General features: G+C 40.4%; 1 protein-coding gene across 3 annotated transcripts in view; it reads left to right on the top strand.

Annotated features, from left to right (window-relative positions):
* The window catches only part of NLGN4X (neuroligin 4 X-linked), a 204,168-nt gene that overhangs the window by 30,088 nt on the left and 154,153 nt on the right, over nt 1-19,927 (top strand). For all 3 annotated transcript variants that reach the window (XM_081946794.1, XM_081946792.1, XM_081946793.1), the window contains exon 2: nt 16,155-17,017. In XM_081946794.1, the coding sequence (XP_081802920.1) occupies nt 16,546-17,017 (472 nt within the window). In that variant the 5' untranslated portion in view covers nt 16,155-16,545. The remainder of the gene's footprint in view (nt 1-16,154; nt 17,018-19,927) is intronic.

The raw sequence follows: 19,927 nt of genomic DNA, 5'->3' as shown, positions 1-19,927 counted from the left end.
AGAGTAATGCTTTCAAAAATAACACCAGGGGGCTGACAGAGATAGGAAATTTAGTAGTGAAAGTGAAAAATGACCAACCTCAGAGATCATTTAAAGGTCACAGAAAAGATTTCTCTCTCTCCCCCCTCCCCCCCTCATCTATCCTATCCTCTGTCTTAACCAATCAATGAACCAACCAATCAACCATTTGCTGATAAGTGTCTATAGGTTCCATTATTGAAAGTCAAATATTAGGAGAACAAGATGAAAGATACAGAGGTGTTTCAGAAATAATGCTCACAAAACTCATACTATACATAGTTCCAATTTTAAGCTAGAGCTGATCCTGAGTGAGGAATTGATCTCCTAGCATAGAACCTCTGGCACATGTGCCAGAGGTGGCATGCAAAGCTCTCTCTATGGGCACGTGTGCCGTTGCCAGCTGCTCTTCTGGTTTCTCTCATGCACACGCGTGCCAGACAGCTGGTCTCTTCCAGTTTCCGGCACTCCAGCATACATGACTGCACATCCGTGCATGCTCCAGTTTGGCCACTCGTTCTGGTTATGGAATATAGATTTTGTCTTCAGAAGAACAGGTGTCACAGACCAAGCTGCGTTGTAGCTGGAAACGATGCTTCCGCAAGCCTCCACGATGCTCCAGCTGCTCAGCGGAGCGTCGTGCAGGCACTGTACGCACCATGCACGGAAGTGCCGACAGCTTTAAAACACAGTAAGGAGCGTGAGTGGGCGGGCCCTCCAGAGCACCGTACCGGAACGGTATCCGGTGCTCCGGGTTGGCTCCGGTATGCCTGTACTAGGGCGTACCGCCTGCAACCCAACACTGACATTAGCCTATGTGTACCTCAACATTATAATATTTAAGACATATAAGACATAATAAACATAATATAATTAGTTATAAAACTATTAAGGTGATTATATAATATTATTTTAAAAATTAAATATATGTTTAAATCTATAATAATAAAATACAGATACCTGCAAATAGAAATAAAATGACTATGGCAAAAGAAAGCAAAGGTAGTACCAATAGTAATAGGTGCCATGGCTGCAATCCAAAACAAATAGGAGTACCATTTAAACAACATCAGCATTGAGAAATTCTCCATCAGTCTATTGCAAAAGGCAGCTTTACTCAGAACAGTTTACATCCTGCAAGGATACCACTGACACAATTAAATATGAACATCTGTCTATTATAGGTCATTGGAAACTATTCAATTGGTGGATAAAATACATCTGGCTGACTGCAACGAATCACAATATATAAAATCAGTGACCTGAGTAACAGCATGTTGTGCACTTGTTTGTTTTAAATGCAAGTCCCTATAATTTTCATTATTGATAGTCTTCACAATGTATCTCTTTGTTAAACCATTTTTGCTGTATTAAGCTTAACGCACCATTCAAATATAGATACTATATAGTATATAATAATAGCAGTGATGGTATTAATGGCATATTGATGGTCAGGAGAGTTAATGTGTTTATTTTTTGTTGTTATGATTTTTAGGAGTTTAGATTACACCTTTTGAATGGAGTGTTGTAGGTCAAAGAGAACACTTCTGTAATCTTTTCTCCTCAAAGAAAATGCAATTTACAATCCTTAAGAAGTTTGAAAATGTGTATAGGATTTTCAATTATTGGTTACATTTTCAACACATGTATTATGATATAAAACTAGGCTTGTTTCTAGCATTGAAAATACACCATATTTGTTATATAAAATGGTAAAAATGTTGAAATAGCAAGAAAAATCAAGTCTTTAAAAATAACATTCTGATTTTATGTTGGAACACTTGCCAGACTTATAAAAATAAAATCACACTTTTATTGGCCACTGTTCTGTCCTCACTACACGTTAGCCAGTGGTGGGTTCTGGATTCCGTTCCAACTGGTATGGTTGGAATGGCCCCGGCATCACCCATATGTACGTGCATGGTGCTTGCATGCGTTGTAGCTGGAAACAACTCTTCCGCAAGCCTCCATGATGCTCCAGCTGCTCAGTGGAGCATCGCGCAGGCACTGTAAGCATCATGCGCATGCGCGGAAGTGCCAACAGCTTTAAAACACAGGAGCGCGGGCAGGCGGGCTCTCCAGAGCACCATACTGGAACGGTATCCGGTGCTCCAGGCTGGCTCCGGTATGCCTGTACCGGGGCATACCGCCTGCAACCCACCACTGATATTAGCCTATGTGTACCTCAACATACAGCTACACCCTCCTATCCTTTAATATAGGGGTCCTCAAACTTTTTAAACAGGACCAATTCACAGTCCCTCAGACTATTTGGGGGGGACCAGCTGGCTAAGTGTTCATGTGACTGGGTGGGCATGGCTAGGTCATGTACTAGGTGGGTGTGGCCAATTTAACACTTTTTTGAACAACACACACAAATTAAACTTTAATTTGTTTTGCTCAGCCCGAAGGAGCTTGAGAAATCTCTGTCTGTCTGTCTGTCTTTCTCAGTGTCTCTGTCTCCCTCTCTCTCTTTCTCCCCCACTATCTTTCTCTCTTTCTCTGTCTATCTCTCTTTATCTTCTGGAGGCAGGGGAGGTAAAAAAACGGGCCATTTTTGTCCATTGTTTGGCCTCCTGGGGTGTCTGTGCACCCCATTTTTCACCCTCCCCACATCCAGAAGCATTCTGCAGGCCAAAAACAGGCAAAAATGCCCCTGTTTTTTCACCCCTCCACCTCCAGAACGTCTCTGCAGACCAAAATGGTTGGCCTTACCTTTCAGTTCTAGCCCTTGGGGCTCCCGAAGGTAAGTCCTGCACTAGGCCAAAGGAAAGCCTCGTGATCCTGTGTAGGCCAGATTAATGGCTTTGGTGAGCTGCATGCGGCCCTCGGGCTGTAGTTTGAGGACCCATGCTTTAATAAGTCAGACAGAAAATGTTAATCTTGATACTTTATTAAAGAACAGAGTAAGGAAAAACTGGTGCTGGTTATGGAATATAGATTTTGTCTTCAGAAGAACAGGTGTCACAGACCAAGCTGGATTCTTCTGTTACCTCAGAATGTCACAAAATTGAGTCTGTCTTCTCAGGATGTAAGGGTCCTCCTCAGGGTCAAAAATGCTACCAAACCAACCAGGGGTGTATTTCAATTTTTTTACTACTGGTTATATGGGTGTGGCTAGGTGGGAGGCATGTGACTGAGTGGGCATGGCCAACTTGACATCACTCACGCACATTCCCACTCAGCCATATGCCCCCTAGCCATGCCCACAGAACCACCAAAAAATTATGTTTTGCCAGCTGGGAGGCTGGCAAAGAAGCCTCACTTTCCTCCCACCACAGCTGCTTCTACTTCAGCACTGAATGGTCCATGCCTCCCCTACACACACACACACACACACACACACACACACACACACACACCACGCTTGCATGGCAGCATCCTGGCAGTAGTAGCTGAGTGAGGGAAGGAGAAGGGTTACAGAATGAAGCAGGCTGGTGCTTTAAGGCACATAATAAAAAAGAGCAGCTCACTTCGCCTCTTCTCACTTGGCAACTGCCAGACCCAAAACAATCAAAAGGCTTCCCTTCCTCCTTCCAGCAATGACATAATTATGCAGACGAAGAAACATGCACACACACACACACACACACAAAGACACCATCGATTTCAGCAACTAGAGGGGAAATATTCATTATGCTAGGGCTGTGCCAGAACGAAATACTGGGGGCAAGCAAGCACCTCCACATATACACTCCCTCCCCATCTAGCTGCTTTGTGCAGCCGGGAGGGTGCGCACGCATGGGGAGAAACCCCTCAAGTGAGCGCCAAAGCACAGAAAAGACCTGTGCGGGGCAGGTGGCTGTTTGCTTAAGGAGGGTCTTAACAGGATGCAAAATGATGCAGCTTCTCTCCTCCACTAAGGCTCTGGCCATCACCTTGCCATGTTGCCCCCCCCATGAGAGGAGGAGAAGGAGGGTTGCCAGAGCCTTAGTGCAGGAGCGAAGCGGTCCTGTACCTCCCTTCACACCACATTTGCCCATAAGGAAGCCTTAGCTTCCTGATGCTTCGGATTGAAGCTTGCGCCTTCTGTACTCAGCTGAGGAGCAGTGGAGGGGGGGACATGGCAAGGTGATGGCTAGGGCCTTAGTGCAGGAGAGAAGCTGTGTCCTTTTACGTCCTGCTAAGACCACCTGTAAGTGAGTAGTCAGCCACCCCATTTGCCTTTGCTGCACTTTGGTGCTCAGTTGAAGGGGGTCTTCCTGTGTGTGCGCACTCTCCCGGCCCTGTCACAGTCAGCCAGGGGGGCGCAAGAGGAGAAGGAGGAGGGCCGCTTGAAAGGAAGCCTCCGCCACAGCTGGCAATTAATTTCCAAAAAGAAGAAATAAAAGTAGCGAAACGCCCCAAGGTGAGCTTGCTGGCATGGCCCAGCCACAGCTTTTCAAAAAAGAGAGAAGAGACTCAGAAACAGAGAGAGCAAGATACACACACACACACACACACACACACAGAGAGAGAGAGAGAGAGAGAGAGAGAGAGAGAGAGAGAGAGAGAGAGAGAGAGAGAGAGAGGGAGAGAGAGAAATAGAGAAATGGGGGAGATTGGCTGATGAGTGAGGGCTTTCTCCGAGCCTGACACCTGGGGTGAGCATGCAAGGTTTGGCAGGGCCAGTTCCCTTTTCCCACTGCCCTAAACCTTTTAAAGTTATGGCTGGGCACTGCTGGCCTGTCCCCCTTTTTGACATCCCCTCCTCCCAGATTCCATTCCCACCCCATCAGCCCTTGTATGTGAAGGCCGGCGTCAGTCCTGGCTGAGCCATGGCAGTGTCTCTGAGTGGAAGGCAGCCTGCACATCTCTCCAAATGACTGAGGCATGCCCAGCACAAACAAGGGCCAGAAGAAGCTCCACAAAAGTGAGATGCTGTATGATCAGCCCTGGCCACTTCTCCATCCCTGCAGCTGCCCTTACCTTCTCATGCCAGGTGAGGGAGGGGTGGGGTCAGTCAGTGATGGGACAGAGAGCCGCAGGAGCAGCACAAGGCAAGCATGGGTGGGGAGAAATTAGGGGGAAGTAGGGAGGAGGCCCAGCTTCTGCTAGGGAGATGAAAAAGCCAGCCAGATCGCCTCATCAAGCGCTGCTCTTCCTCTCAGCCGCCTCTCAAGGTTGGCTGGGTTGGAACCGTGACTGGTCTGGCCCGCCCAGCTTCTCCTCCTCTCAGAGGAAAGAGGCAGGGATGTCAGCCTGGGGCTCGCTTCCCTTACTGCTTGCCGCCACCCATACCGGACGGAGCGTTGGAAGCCAGGCCAAAGCATTGGAAGCCCGTCTGCTCTCCCGCCACTTTCCCAGCCAGCCGCCCAGTTGACCAGGTGGGGCCCGGGCTGCAGTCAGCAAGGAGGAGGCATGTGCGGGGCAGAGGCACTGCATGGATGGCAAGAGAAGGGTGCAGCAGCAGGGGAGGCTGGCCATACCCCAAGCTGGCTCTTGGAGGAAGGAGGTACAGATGCCGGCCCAGGGCTCGCTTCCCTTACTGTTCACCATTGCCACCCATGCCGGATGGAGCATTGGAAGCCAGGCTACTCTTACCCATCTGCCTGCTCGCTTGCCGCTTTCCCTGCTGGTTGCCCAGTTAACAAGGTAAGACCTGGGTTTCAGCCGGCAGGGAGGGGGGCGCTAGGCTAGTGTGAATGCTGCTTATCTGTGTGTAGGCAGGAAAGGGCAGTTCTGTGGATCCACATGGCAAAGCCGCAGCATGGCAAGTGTCAGAGCTGGCCGGTTCAGGGGCATGGCCAGTCAGTGTAATAAAAATTGCTCTGTGCATGCACAGAAGCAAAAACCAAGATAGCTGCACCATAGGTGTTGCCGGGAGAACTGGTTCGGGGGCATGGCAGCTGCCGGTTCCAGTGATCCAGACTGCCAAACAACTACCGGTTTGGCTAAACCAGTAGGAACCCACCTCTGAAACCAACATTATAAACATTGAAAGTTTTGTCCCCAGCCAGTAGATTTGGTCAATGTATGCCAGAGAACAACAGTAGCAATAAAATACACAAACTACAGACACACATTTTATGCTGGAGGCAAAGGCATTGCAGTCGTCATATGTTTTGGATTATTAGTAAGTATACCTAAAGACTATTGGGTGGCTTGGCTTTAACTCCAAGGGTTTAGCATTTGGAATATGGAGGAAGAAGCACAGAATATATCAATAAGATGGAAACATTTGATGGTGTTTCATACTGATTCCCTTAGTAAATGTGTTCAGGATAGTAGCATTACAAACTGTTTGCCTAATAGCACATTGCCTTAACAATGTCTTATAATAGTTGAAAACTTTCAGCAAAGAGAATAATATGTATGAGGTGGGAAACAATATATATTCTACTAAAATTATTATTTTTTGTTTCTTGAGTTTCTCTTCTTCCCGAACAAAGATGCTGAATTGAGTTAAAATTTTTGAAAGTTCACTGATGTACGAAATGTAATTAAACACAGGGTGACATTTTTAAATTTTATGTGTTTGGCTGGATGATAAGGGCTGTCAAGCAAATCATTTTAACAGGTTTTGCTCTGTTATTACAGAAAAGCACTGAGACAGCATGTTTTCTTACCAGGGACTTGCCATGAATAATAAAATATTCTGTTTCTTTTCTTCATTATCTGTATTCCTTTCCTGCAAAGTTATAAAGATTTTAAGTCTCCATCTAATAAAACAGCATTTTTACAGTATTTTATTTTTGCTATTTTGTACTAAATATATCACAATATTATTATTATATATCACAAAATATTATTAGTATTGTCATTTGTCCCACAGTCAGTCAAATGTTTAGACTGGATTTGGCATTTTTATCTACTTTTTGAGTCTTTTGCTAGGACTTGAAATAGGCAGATGCTGTTGTTCAGTGTGCTAAAGATATAATTGCAGAATGTAAGTTATTCCAAGTAGGGTCGCCTTGCAAATGACTAATGGTAATTTTGTCAATGACAATAGTATTCAAGTCATATGATTAATTGGTAGTTCAATAATAATATTCACAAAGCAATATGACACTATAGCTGTCACAGTGACGTGCGGTGAGGTTTATGGCTGGTGAGGCTGGTGACGTCATCAGCCTCCTGCACACATGGTCCCATTTCCCGCCTTCCTAAGTCAACATGAAGGGGACCGCGGAGCGTGAGCTGCGGGACCGCGGAGCGCGCTGCACGGTCCCCTTCATGTTGACTCAGGAAGGCAGGGAATCGGACCATGTGTGCCTTTTCCCTTTTCCCTTTTCCCTTTTTTTTCTTTTCATGATAGCGGTGAGGCTCTGCCTCCCCTGCCTCTCCTGACCGCACATCCCTGAGCTGTCAGTTTTTTAGCTGGTGTAGGCCTTTACATCAATTTTTTTTCCAAGAGCCTAGGATATCATAATATATCAGTGTATTATTATATAGTCCTGCATTTTTTTTTCTACCTGTTTATTTCTAACATATTTGGTCTAGATTGAAAAGAATACAAATTTGGATCTTCAGCCACTGAAAAAACAATGCTGTGATTTTCTTTTCTTTTTTCCTTCACTTGTTTGAACATTCTCCATCTGTTTAACTACGATCCTTATACTTATGTATATGGTATCACTAGATTCTTTAAAATTATATAATAGGACAGGATATTAAGAACAAGTACTAGAACTCTGCTTACGGATATTGTCATTGAGTGATCTCTAAAATCATTTACAAAATGACTGTCTCCTTCTGCAAATCCTCTTAGCAATGGGCCTTTAGGTGAGTGAACAATTTTGGATGTGATCTGTAGCATACTTTCTCAGAATTAAAATGAACGAACTAATGTTTTCATGTTCATACCACTTCAAGAGGATTTTGGAAAAGACAAGAGATTTTTTCAAGCAGCAAGTTTTACCTATTTGTATAGTAAGACTAGCTGAAATGTAGTATTTTTTCTAACATACGCTGTGAAGCCATGTGTAATTTGGTGCTTCAACAAAGGGAATTATCTTAATCACTTTTAAATTAATAAATAATTTAATTAATAAATAAATGCAAAGTTGTATATATGACACACACATACATGCATATATACACATGCACAACTACACAGACAGACATGCATATTTTAAATAGAAAGGAATATGTCTCATAATCTATAACCATTGAGTAGTTTTTAAAATATTGGTACAAAGTTGATACATAGATATATTTTAAATGGACATTGATTTGCTAGCCTCTCTATTATATCTGATTCTGGATGTTGTTCTTTCCAGAACTGGTGCATTCATTTCAAATATCCTCTGGTTGGACTTGATCTAGAATAACGATATTTTTTTTCAATCATTATGTATTTATGACAGGTAAAATACTTTTGCTCCAGTAGTTCTGTAGCTGCTGGTTCTGGTTGTTCAGCCAACAGCCACATAGACCATTTTTCATCAGATATCCAGGAATTCCAACACCCAGCATGGTCCTTGATGACCTGGGCAACAACCGAGCCAGTATGGGTTTATATCTCACCATAATTTTTATGGGAGGGACAGTCTTTGCCTGGCTCTTCTGAAGAAAACTACAGGACGGTTGAACCTCTGACATCTCATCTTCCTCAGAAGACACAAACACCGCAGCCACCTGAAGATAGTGCCTCATTGGGGGATAATTATTGTATTGCTCTTTTTATTGTAAAAATATAATTAGTGCATTCAATCCCTTACAATATTTGCAGTCTTCTGGTGAAGCATGTGTCAGGGTTCCAAATAATATCTAAAATTAAATCAGAGTCCAAGGCAAAGTATTGCTCAAAGTTCCAATTTATTAAGAGAGTCATGTTGGCACATCTGTGGAAACGCGAATCTGAAAGCTTCCCAGTTTTCCCCACCCAGTTGAAAGTTAATGATCTTGCCCCCACATCCACAAGTCCATCACATGGCCCAATCTTCCATTGCCATGCTGGCAGTTCCACCCATCCAGTTCCGGGCAGGTGCAGAGGTGTAGAAACAAAAGATGACTTTGGATTCTAGAAAGAAATTTTATTTTGGCAACATCACATTCTACTCCTTACTATTCCCCCTCCCAATTCCCCACTAATGAAATAGCATAGTAGAATAGAATATTAGTGTGACAGGCCAACGATCTCAAAAGGAAGCTTGACCGCAAGCTTGACCGCATGCTCTTAGATGGTTTCTTCTTTGAACTTCTTACAGTACTCATAAATTTTGATTGTAACAGCCATTTCTCAGATAATACATTATCATTTCTAAATTTATATTTTGTATATTTTATTTTTATATTTTAATATTTTGTATTTCCTATCACAAAATTCAAAGACATCAAATCAAATTGCTAGTTAATAAATCTGTATTAAAAGCCGATGATCAAAAATAAGCAAAATAACTTCATGGCATGATTAAAGGTTCATTAGAGAGGTGAAGATATTGTATGAAATAGAATCTCAAGCTGTTTCATTAATAATGTCCTAATTGCTTTAAAAGTTGAGTCCCTGTAATAGATGGAGAAATGGATATGGATGGTGTTGGCTTTTTAAATAACACAAATATAAACTATTGGAATCTTTAAAACTGACCCTGGAAATGTATGGCCCACTAATATAAACAACTGTGTGAGATCTAAGTAATATTAACAACAGCCCTATTTTATACGAAGTGAATTCATCTAAGTGAAATCATCTTTCAAATCAATTTTCAAACCATCCTTGCACAAATTACTTTACGGAAAGCCATTTCAGCTGTAAATGAGCATATACATGGCTGGATAAAAGGCTACCTTGTCCATAAAAAATATAAATGGCCAAACATTTCTGGCCACCATGAACATCTGAACTTCCATTTGGCCCTTAGGTAGAATAAAGTTTGTCCTAAATTTATCATGAGCTTCCATCCCCAATGTAATGTTTATTCTACCTTAGTATTGCTGATAAACTACTTTTAATTATTGGATCAAGAGTTCAACACTGTTCCGTAATACACATTGAGACAAACTCTGATTGTTTCTCTGATCAATAATCACCTGTGATTATTTTCTTCATAGATTTGGTATCTGGACACAGGTTTTGTGGCATTTCCTAAAGTATAAGCAGTTAAGGCAGGTTTAGAACATACTGTAGGTGTTTATCCAGGTCAGTTCTTCGAGGTAGTCATGAAAAGAAGATTACAGTAACAGAAAGTTGCAAGTCTAAAAGCCTTTCTCCCTTCCATTATTTTTACTTTCCATAAAACTATAGAGAGTCCCTCTAAGCTTCTCATGCCTCTTTTCTTTCTGTGGGCTGAGATTTCTTTTTTATGATAGTGGTTCTGTCTTCAGCTCTTCCTCCTATCTCCCAAGATTATTCCCTTATGTTATTCCAAAGCATCCTTCCTCCTCCATATGCCAATCAGAAAATTGTCTGCAAAATTACTTAGAACACAAAGTCAATGTTAGCATTTCAAATGTTATAGCACAATTGTAAAACATTTTGAAGTTGTTTTGTTTACACTTGTTACCATAATGTAAAGTAAATAAATATCACAATACAGCTAAAAAAAAGCTTGATATATTCACAGATTGTTGGAGATAACTTAGAGACCTTGTCCTCAAAGTCAACTGATGGCAATAAATCTGAATCCTGGAGCCTCTTTTTAGAAGCTGAGCTGAATGATCATATCACAAAAAGAGTGATAGTTCAGTGACAAATTACTTATTTCACATGTGCCAGGGTTTTTAGGCCTTTCCAGGAAGAATTATAAAAGTCTGTCTGAGACACATTTAAAATATTGCCAGTCATTGCAGGCCATCTAAATAAATAACAAAAAAAATAGCAAACCATTTTTTTCTTCTCCTCTCTTTCACCTTGTAAAATAAACTACTGAAAGGAAATGTGAAAGAATGCTTCAAAATCACTTTCTTATTACCGTATTTTTTGGAGTATAAGACACATCTTTCCCCCCCAAAAGGGGGTGAACATTTGTATGCATCTTATACACTGAATGTAGCCCAACTCACCCACCAGCCCCAACCCTTTTGCCTCTGTCTCCCAGCAATTTAACTCCTTGCAGCAAATGGAGGCTTGCAGAAGCTGCAATAGGCTATAATAATCCCTGCAGCCTGAAACGGCTGATGATGGGAGAAATTGAAAGTGAAACTTGCTGTTTGCTCCACCTGGCAAATTGCTGGGAGGCAGAGGCAGATTTTTTTCTTTTGCTATCAGGCTGTTGGCTGCAAGGAGGTAAGTCAATAACTATAAATGCCTATGGAATGTTCAAATTATTAGACTTATTTTTTAAAGACTGCTTTATTATTGTTCTAGACAGCTTAATAAAATGAAGAAGTTTTTTAAAATAAATGCTTGATCTGAAGAGGCCCAGTATTATTGTATCTTCTTTTAAATAGCAGAGAATAACTATACTTCCAGAAAGCACATCAATTTTAACAGCATCTGTACAAGTATAGTCTGAAATGTAACACTACAGTGTATATTGTTTGTGCTGTTTGTTGTAAGGAGGCAAATTGCTGGGAGGCAGAGAGAGATATTTCCCTCTTGTTTTCCTCCCTAAAAGCTAGGTGTGTCTTATACTTTGGAGTGACTTATACTCCAAAAAATATGGTACTTTTCCATAGGCTTAACACTTACCTAGTTGTGAAAGCCATATTGAATAAAGCACTTTGAATGTGATTCATCATCTTAATTAACATATCAAAAGCTTTTAGGTGTTAGAAAAAAAGAATATGTTTTCATTTTGCTGGTGCCTAGAATTGTTGATATTCTAGATTACAATGAAACAATGAGGCAAGTGTCTATCTGTTTGAATTCTAAAGTCCCAGAGCACTTTAGTTCTTCATTTTCAGTCTATTTTGAGATCCACTAGTTCTTGCTTGGAGGTAAATGGTATTTCTTCTAGATTTTTCTATGTGCCATTGTTGCTATTTTATCACACTGTTGGTAGTAATCAGTCTGTGTTATGTTCTTGCAGCAGTTAATTGGGTGTGGTCCACTATCTCTTTAGCTTCTTTACCGAAGTGGAATTTGTTATCTGTTGCTGCCTTCTCAATTCTGTCTTTGCATACATTTGTTCTTAAGGGTTGGTCTTGTGCTGGCAGAATTAGCTCCTTTGTCTCTTTTTCAATTTTCCTGCACTTAGCCATTGCCCTGTCTTATTATCTGCTTTGCCTATTTTTTTAATGCATTGGTCATGTAATACTTTGCCCTGCCACATCTCTTTTCTATTATTCATTTGATCTTCCTTGTAGGCCAGCTTGTTCTTTCTTGTATTTAATAAGTGTTCATGATATACTAGCTTCAGTGCATCGTCATTATTCTTCAGATATTCTTCCAATGTCTTTCTTTTTCATCTGTCTGATATACTTGTAATATCCCATGCCTACCTATGGTTCTTGGTACATAGAAGCTGTCAATGCCAGTGCATCAATGAAAGGTATGATTCATTTTATCCTTTTTTCTGGTCTTTCTTTATAGAGAGATTTTAGTTTTGCATCAGTCCAGTCAACTATTCCAGCTGTCAGCTGCTCATCTTCATTTTCTTTGAAGCTTGTAAGCAACTGCCATCACCAGGGGGTTGGGGGCATCAGGGAGGGGAAGCATGCTGGAGATATGAACAAATGCTATGGGAAATTGGGGAGTATAGATATAACAGGAACCATAGATAACAAACTTAGCCATCTGCCGAGCTTCAAGGACACCAGTCCTGGGAAAGGAATTTACACTGGCGCCTGAAGCACTGAGTTCCCAAAACATAAGAATGAGACCTGATTGGAGTACTCTCACTGGAGGGAGGATTTTGAACATTGGGGAGTGCTTTCAATATATGATTTTCATGCAGTTTTTCTTCAGAGCTTGCCTCCTCCATGCTGCAGTGAACATGTTTAGTAAAAGTACCTTTTCTCTAACACCTATGGAGTCAAGGGTTGTTCTTTCTTAGGGAGTAGCTGGGGCCAGTCTGACAATAAGGAAGTTCTGCTGTAGCAGTTAAACAGGAGACTAATGTCTACTGAGGAGACTGAGCAAAAAATGACAAACTATGAATGTGGCCTGGAGGAGGTCTCCCCGCCAAACTGCATCATCTCAAAGAGGAGTTTGAATGGCTGGGGAACGTGAGCATCTGCGAGGAGGCCCTGGTGGTTGCTCACACTGAGGGTGAAGGAAGAGGATATGGAAGAAAAAAACCCTCAGTGTAACATACACCTGGGGAACTGTTGAGCCAGGAGATGGGAGCATCATGCAGATCAGGGCAAAGACAAGGTCCCAAGGGAACTGGATGAACAAAAAGACCTGGTGGAGCAAGTGTGAAGGGTGTTGAGAGATGCCATTGGGAACTGGCAGACCAAATATCCCTTTGCCCATCTAACAAACCCTTGATTCCCACCGAGGCTGGCAGGAGATGGCATCACAACACAGGTGGCCATAATGGGGGGAGCAGCAGTCTCACCTGGACCTAGCCTGGCCCGAGCAGTTGGGTCACCAGATGTTAAGGCAGTGCACCCCCTTCCTTGAGAGAGGCTCTCTTCCCAGATGAGGGATGCAGAGATCCTCACCCAGGCATGGAATTATATGCAAGAGTACAGAGCAGACATGGCCACCAAAGCAGGCCAGGTCTGGTGCATGACCATGGTCCTGGAAGGCACCACTGCAGAGTGAATCATTCTTGCCACAATGATGATGCACAGAGCTCTGAAGGTTTGAACAATTCATGATGGCCTTGTGCAAGCAGATCAAAGACCCACTCACCCAATGCATGGCCCAAACCCTCAGGGCTGCAGAGGATTAGCAGTGTACAACCAAGAGTTTCGCGAGCTGGTGTGCCAGCTGACCAATCGACCAGAGGACATCCTAATAGAATGCTTCCAAGATGGGCTCAATGATGATGTACGCAATATCTGCATTTCACAGCCCTCCCCCTCCTACACTTTCCACCAGTTGTACATGCTAGCTAAAGCGGCTGAGTTAGCAACCCCTAGCTAGGTCCCAAAGCCAAAACGCCTATGGCTGATACCATTCTCAACCAGTGGCCCAAAATCAATCAAGGCAGTACCCCAAAATCCCCAGGGAATATTGGGACATTTTTTTTAGTGAGAAAGAGTCTGGTGCGCTTCACCACACTGGTCATCCAACTGTGCCACTGTGCAACTGCCATAACCAGGGGAGGGAGAGGAGGCAACTGGGAGGAGAAACATCTGGAGGTGTGAGAGAATGCTATGGGGAATTGGGGTGTATGGACACTAACAGGAGCCAGAAGTGCCAAATTGAGCATCTGTTGAGCTTCAAGGAAATTTACACTTGTGCCTGAGGCACTGAGTTTTCCCCCCCAAAAAATGGATGAAGACCTGATTGGACTGCTCTCACAGGGGAGAGGGTTTTGAACATTGGGAATTGCTTTCAATATACAATTTTCATGTTGTTTTTCCTCTGAACTTGCCCCATTCATGCTGCCCTTGGCATCTCTAATAAAGGTATCTTTTCTCTAACATTTATGGCGTCAAGTGTCATTCTTTCTTAGGGAGTAGCTGGGATATTATCTGTTGTTGAGAATGACATAGTAGTAGTAGTTGGAACTAGAGGCAGATTGCTCCACTTCCCTCATCTTTGGAAAGTCAAACATCTGTCAGATGTCAAAATATATTCTGGAGAAATAAATTTCTTATTTCTTATTAATTAGTGGTGCCTTTCATATTTTGAAATTAGTTTGAAACAAGTGATTTGGTCCTCACATGATTATATGTGTAACTTCTCTCAAGACATCTTTTTCGGGTTTCCATGTGAAGCTGCCAAAAATTACAGTTGCTTTTAAACTACATTAAATATGTATTTGGGTTTATTCACTTCTGAGTCATTTTTTGAAGCATGCACAGTCCTGATAGCTCTACTCTTAAATATGGTTAATAGAAATGAGAAGGGGGACTGTGGTATGAATGAATCTATTTTTATTTTGTTTGCAAAGAAGAAAAATATTTTCATGAATGAAAATTCACATGTAATTTTTGTTTGTTTTTTCCCTGTCCAATCTTGTTAAAAAGGCAAGTTTGTTTCTGCTTACTTGCTCCAAATAAGGATTCTGTAGAAACTACTTGATATTGTGACAAAACTAGCTAATGGTGAATATAAAGAGCCATGTTAAAATAGACTATACCCTCAGGACAAACTGGAAATACCTACCCTGATAACATTTAATGTTTATTTCCTCAAGATCCCCTGGAAATTTCATTTGCTATGTTTAGGTCCTGATGGAGGAAATTACTTGGACTGACACTTCTTATTCTTACTGCAAATAGAATATAATTAAAAAGATCACTATTTTGCTTACAGGCAAAGATTAGGCTCAAATTACTTTTAGATATACCAGGCTGAGGGATGGGCAATATATATAAATGTGCATTGGCTCAATAAAAGTGATAGAAATGCCCAGAAGTAATAGAATAACAATTGGCAGAGAGGATGTTAAGTATACAAAAATGTTCAGCTTAATCCTTGAACCATTGGACTGGGCTGCGAAGATTCTTTACCTGAATTTTGGAAAGGAGCTATTAGAGGACAAGCTAGATTTTTGTAGATTTTGTAGGAGGAGAGCTGTTGCATTAGTCTAGAATGGTATAAAATGAGGAGGAGTCTGGAAGCACCCTTATCTGACTAAAAGATTTTATTTAAAATAATAAACTGTCATGGACTGTGGCTCCTTTCATTAGGATTCATAGAGTCCATGACTGACATAGGCAGTTCTTGAGATGTTTTGCATTGCAACTCCCATCTACTCTATATGGTACAAACAGGAGTCTAAGTTACTGGACTACATATTTGTCCAGAGCTTGATTGGCATACTGAACTATAAGTAGTTCTTGACTTATGACCGCAATTGAGCTCAACATTTCTGTTGCTTAAACTTCTTTAAGTTTAAGTAAATTGGTAATGACATTGGGTTTCATTATTAGATTTAGGTTTTATACATGGCACTTCTTCTCCAATGGACATGGTAGCTAATATTTAGTCTGATTATTAAAGCATGGCTGCTAGTGACCTTCTGGAGAGGGATACAGTATTCCACTATGGTTCATGAATGAGCTATTCTTGCATCCTGATATTTTTTTAAAGTAATGGATAGAGGGGATAAAATTGTGGCAAAATAATAAAACTGTATTTTTAATTAAAAAAAACCTATTATTAGTAAAATATAATTCTTTGTTTGTCCCCTTTTCTTCCCTGGCAGGGTTCTCCATCATGATGGAATTAACTCAAATGCGTCCCTCAAATGGATTTGCATAGTAGGCTCTAAGTATCTGGGCATCCATCTTCTTGGATAAGTGACATCAGCATTAAATACAAGAATCAAGGGATGGGCTGCAGCCAGAAGAAGTCCGTTGCTGTTTGTGTTCCTGGGAACTGTCTATGTTTAATTTGCTGAGATACCTACCACATCTAAATTGGGTTTTCCCCGCTTGACCAAGAATACTTCACATTTTCCCTGGTAAATTATTCTCTTCCTCATACACCTCATACACTTTTCTAATTTCCACTGCTGTTTCAGTCTTTTTCTGCAAAATTTGTTTTTCTGCCTGGCTGTGAACGTCTTCAGAACCTGCTAATGCTGATGTGAAACCATGTCAAAGCCAGTGGGACTCTTATGGCTGTCTTTGATTTTTACTCCTATTTGTGTCATGCTGAATTCTAATTTCCTCCTTTGGATAACTGCCCTAGCAATACGTTTTACACTTATTGAGGGACAAGCACAATACCCAATTGTAACTACAAATTATGGCAAAATCCGTGGTGTAAGAACACCCTTGCCCAATGAAATCCTTGGTCCTGTGGAACAGTATTTGGGAGTCCCTTATGCTTCTCCTCCAACTGGAGAGAGGCGTTTCCAACCCCCAGAGCCTCCTTCTTCATGGACTGGTATACGGAATGCCACACAATTTGCTGCTGTTTGCCCACAGTATCTGGATGAGAGATCCCTGCTTAATGATATGCTACCAGTTTGGTTTACTGCCAACTTGGATACTGTAATGACCTATGTGCAAGATCAAAATGAAGACTGCCTTTATCTGAACATCTACGTACCAACTGAGGATGGTAAGTACATTCACTAACCATGACCTGGCCAGTTGGCCAATTTGCACAATTTATTGAAGCATACATTGTAGGAATTCTTCAGTGACCTGCGTGATGAATTATAAAAAAGTTATTGGTTTTTATTAGATTAAAAACATTATAAGAATAGCCTGTATTACTTATTCACATTTGCTACATGCAAATCTCCTTTCAAAGAGTGCACTATGTCAATCTCTGGTGGTTCACAGAGGAAAAGTCAAGATATACAGTTTAAAAAAATATAAATAGTTCTGTGGCTATTTAAACATTAAAGAATTTAAAAATTAAAGAAATTGTAATATTTTAAGAAATGAACAAAAATGTCTATAGCTTATTTTAATAGAAAACCTTTTAATGATCATCGACTTTTAGAAGTACCTGATTTTTTAAATTACTTTAGAGTAAATAATATATCTATGTGGCATAACAATTTTGATTTTTAAAATGTCAGAATTTTAGTAGATCTCACTGTGTGTATATAGATATATAATTCTTAATTCAGACAATTTCAAATAAGCCAATCAATAACCAGGAGTTATCATTAATTGTTTCCAAGAAATATCCTTCCCTAATTATTTTTCTATGGATTATTTCTATTACAAATATTTATGTTTTTTCTTAAGATTGTAATTTTAAATAATCCCTCATTAACATTCTTACCAATAACCTTAGCTTTGATCTTTATTCCTTACCCAAAGATAGTGATTTACATAGCAAATAGCTTTTTGGCTCTATTATACAGAATAATATAAAATTGTCCTGTAGATGTGTATTAGTAAAATATTTAAAATGATTCATTTCGATTTGCTTTTGTTCATAACAATAGATTTATCACCATCTATGTACTCTGCATAAATTGTTTAAGATAGCAAAGCACTTGAGGCCTCTGAATATCACTATTCTGGTTTGGTTTTGCTTTGCTTTTTTGCTTTGATACTGTATGTGCTTTTATTTAAGATTCTGTTGAGTGTTGGCATACTGCTGGTATAATTAATTCTTACTTCATAACTTTAAAAAAGGAAAATGAAACATTACTATTACTACTGCTGCTACTCCTACCAATAATGTAAAAAAAAAAACCAACCACTTAAGCTATGAAGACTTAGCACCCTTTCCATCCCCTTTCCTATTAGCATATTACAATGCATCTTTTTTTTTCTCCATCTCATCTGAAGGAGTTAGTGGTTCAGTCTTTCCAAGGTCCTTGCTAAGTGACATTCCTCTTGTTGATGAAATAAAGAACCTATTGGCCAAGATGGATTCAAGATGGATTATGGAAAAGTATTACCAATCATTTCACAGCAAGCGAGAAGAGCAAACTAGCATGATTTTACTGGAGAACTATGGTGTTGCATAGGAAGGGAGAGTTCAGTTGTGACATTATATAAAGGAAAATAAAATATTTTCAGTCAGTCTCCAATTTCCTTTTTTATTTTGTACAAGCAAACAGAGGCAATTTTACCAGCTTGTTCCTGAATGTGAAAGGTTTCAATAAATAGCCTTTTTTTCAATTTACTGCATTTCATGCAAGAAAAATAAGCCGAACGTGTACCTCCTATCTCATACATATGCACAAAGCAAATGAACCCTGCGTGCATTCAAGCTGTTCAAGAAGTTCAATCTAAAAATACCGTTTGTTTAATTTAATCTAGGGGAATCTTGTATTTTCACTATCATTTTGATACCAAAATTAAGGGAGTCACTTTATATAAATATTAATATAAAATCAGGTAATTTATAGATAATTGAAAATAATCCAGAGGAAGAAAATATTATATAGAAAGAGTTCATTTATTTTGTCTCTAACTTGAAATGGGTAGATATCAAATTAATTCAGGTAATTTTTGGAAATTTATGATCTCTGGCATGCATTTATGGAATGTACTGTAATTGCCAGAATTTTTTTTTGCTAGAGCATACTTTCATGGCATTCTACTTTCATGAGAGCTTCTGCACTGGGGACAAAATCTTTATGTGTATAATCACACTTGGCCAAATAAAGTAATAATTCAATTTTGTCTGATACTTATTTTATAGAAAAGGAGAGTATTGAAAAAAAACCACATATATTTTTGGAGTTATCTAAACACTGCGCCAAAATAATTGTATATACAGGTAAAATGCAAAAAAATAGAATATAGTGCAAAAGTTCATTTATTTCAGTAATGCAACTTAAAAGGTGAAAGTAATATATGAGATAGACTCACTACATGCAAAACAAGATAGTTCAAGCCGTGATTTGTCATAATTGTGATGATTATGGCCTACAGCTCATGAAAACCCCAAATCCACAAGCTCAGAAAATTAGAATATTGTGAAAAGGTGCAATATTCTAGGCTCAAAGTGTCCCACTCTAATCAGCTAATTAGGACATAACACCTGCAAAGGGTTCCTGAGCCTTCAAATGGTCTCTCAGTCTGGTTCAGTAGGAATCACAATCATGGGAAAGACTGCTGACCTGACAGTTGTGCAGAAAACCATCATTGACACCCTCCATAAGGAGGGAAAGCCTCAAAAGGTAATTGCAAAAGAAGTTGGATGTTCCCAAAATGCTGTATCAAAGCACATTAATAGAAAGTTATGTGGAAGGGAAAAAGGTGGAAGAAAAATGTGCACAAGCAGCAGGGATGACCACAGCCTGGAGAGGATTGTCAGGAAAAGGCCATTCAAAAGTGTTGGGGACTTTCACAAGGAGTGGACTGAGGCTGGAGTCAGTGCATCAAGAGCCAGCACACACAGACGGATCCTGGACATGGGCTTCAAATGTCGTATTCCTCTTGTCAAGCCACTCCTGAACAACAAACAATGTCAGAAGTGTCTTACTTGGGCTAAAGAAGAACAGACCTGGTCTGTTGATCAGTGGTCCAAAGTTCTCTTTTCTGATGAGGGCAA

This window comes from Natrix helvetica (genome assembly GCF_964273705.1).
Source record: "Natrix helvetica genome assembly, chromosome: 3".
NCBI lineage: Eukaryota > Metazoa > Chordata > Lepidosauria > Squamata > Natricidae > Natrix > Natrix helvetica.
This window is presented reverse-complemented; position numbering and strand designations above follow the sequence as displayed.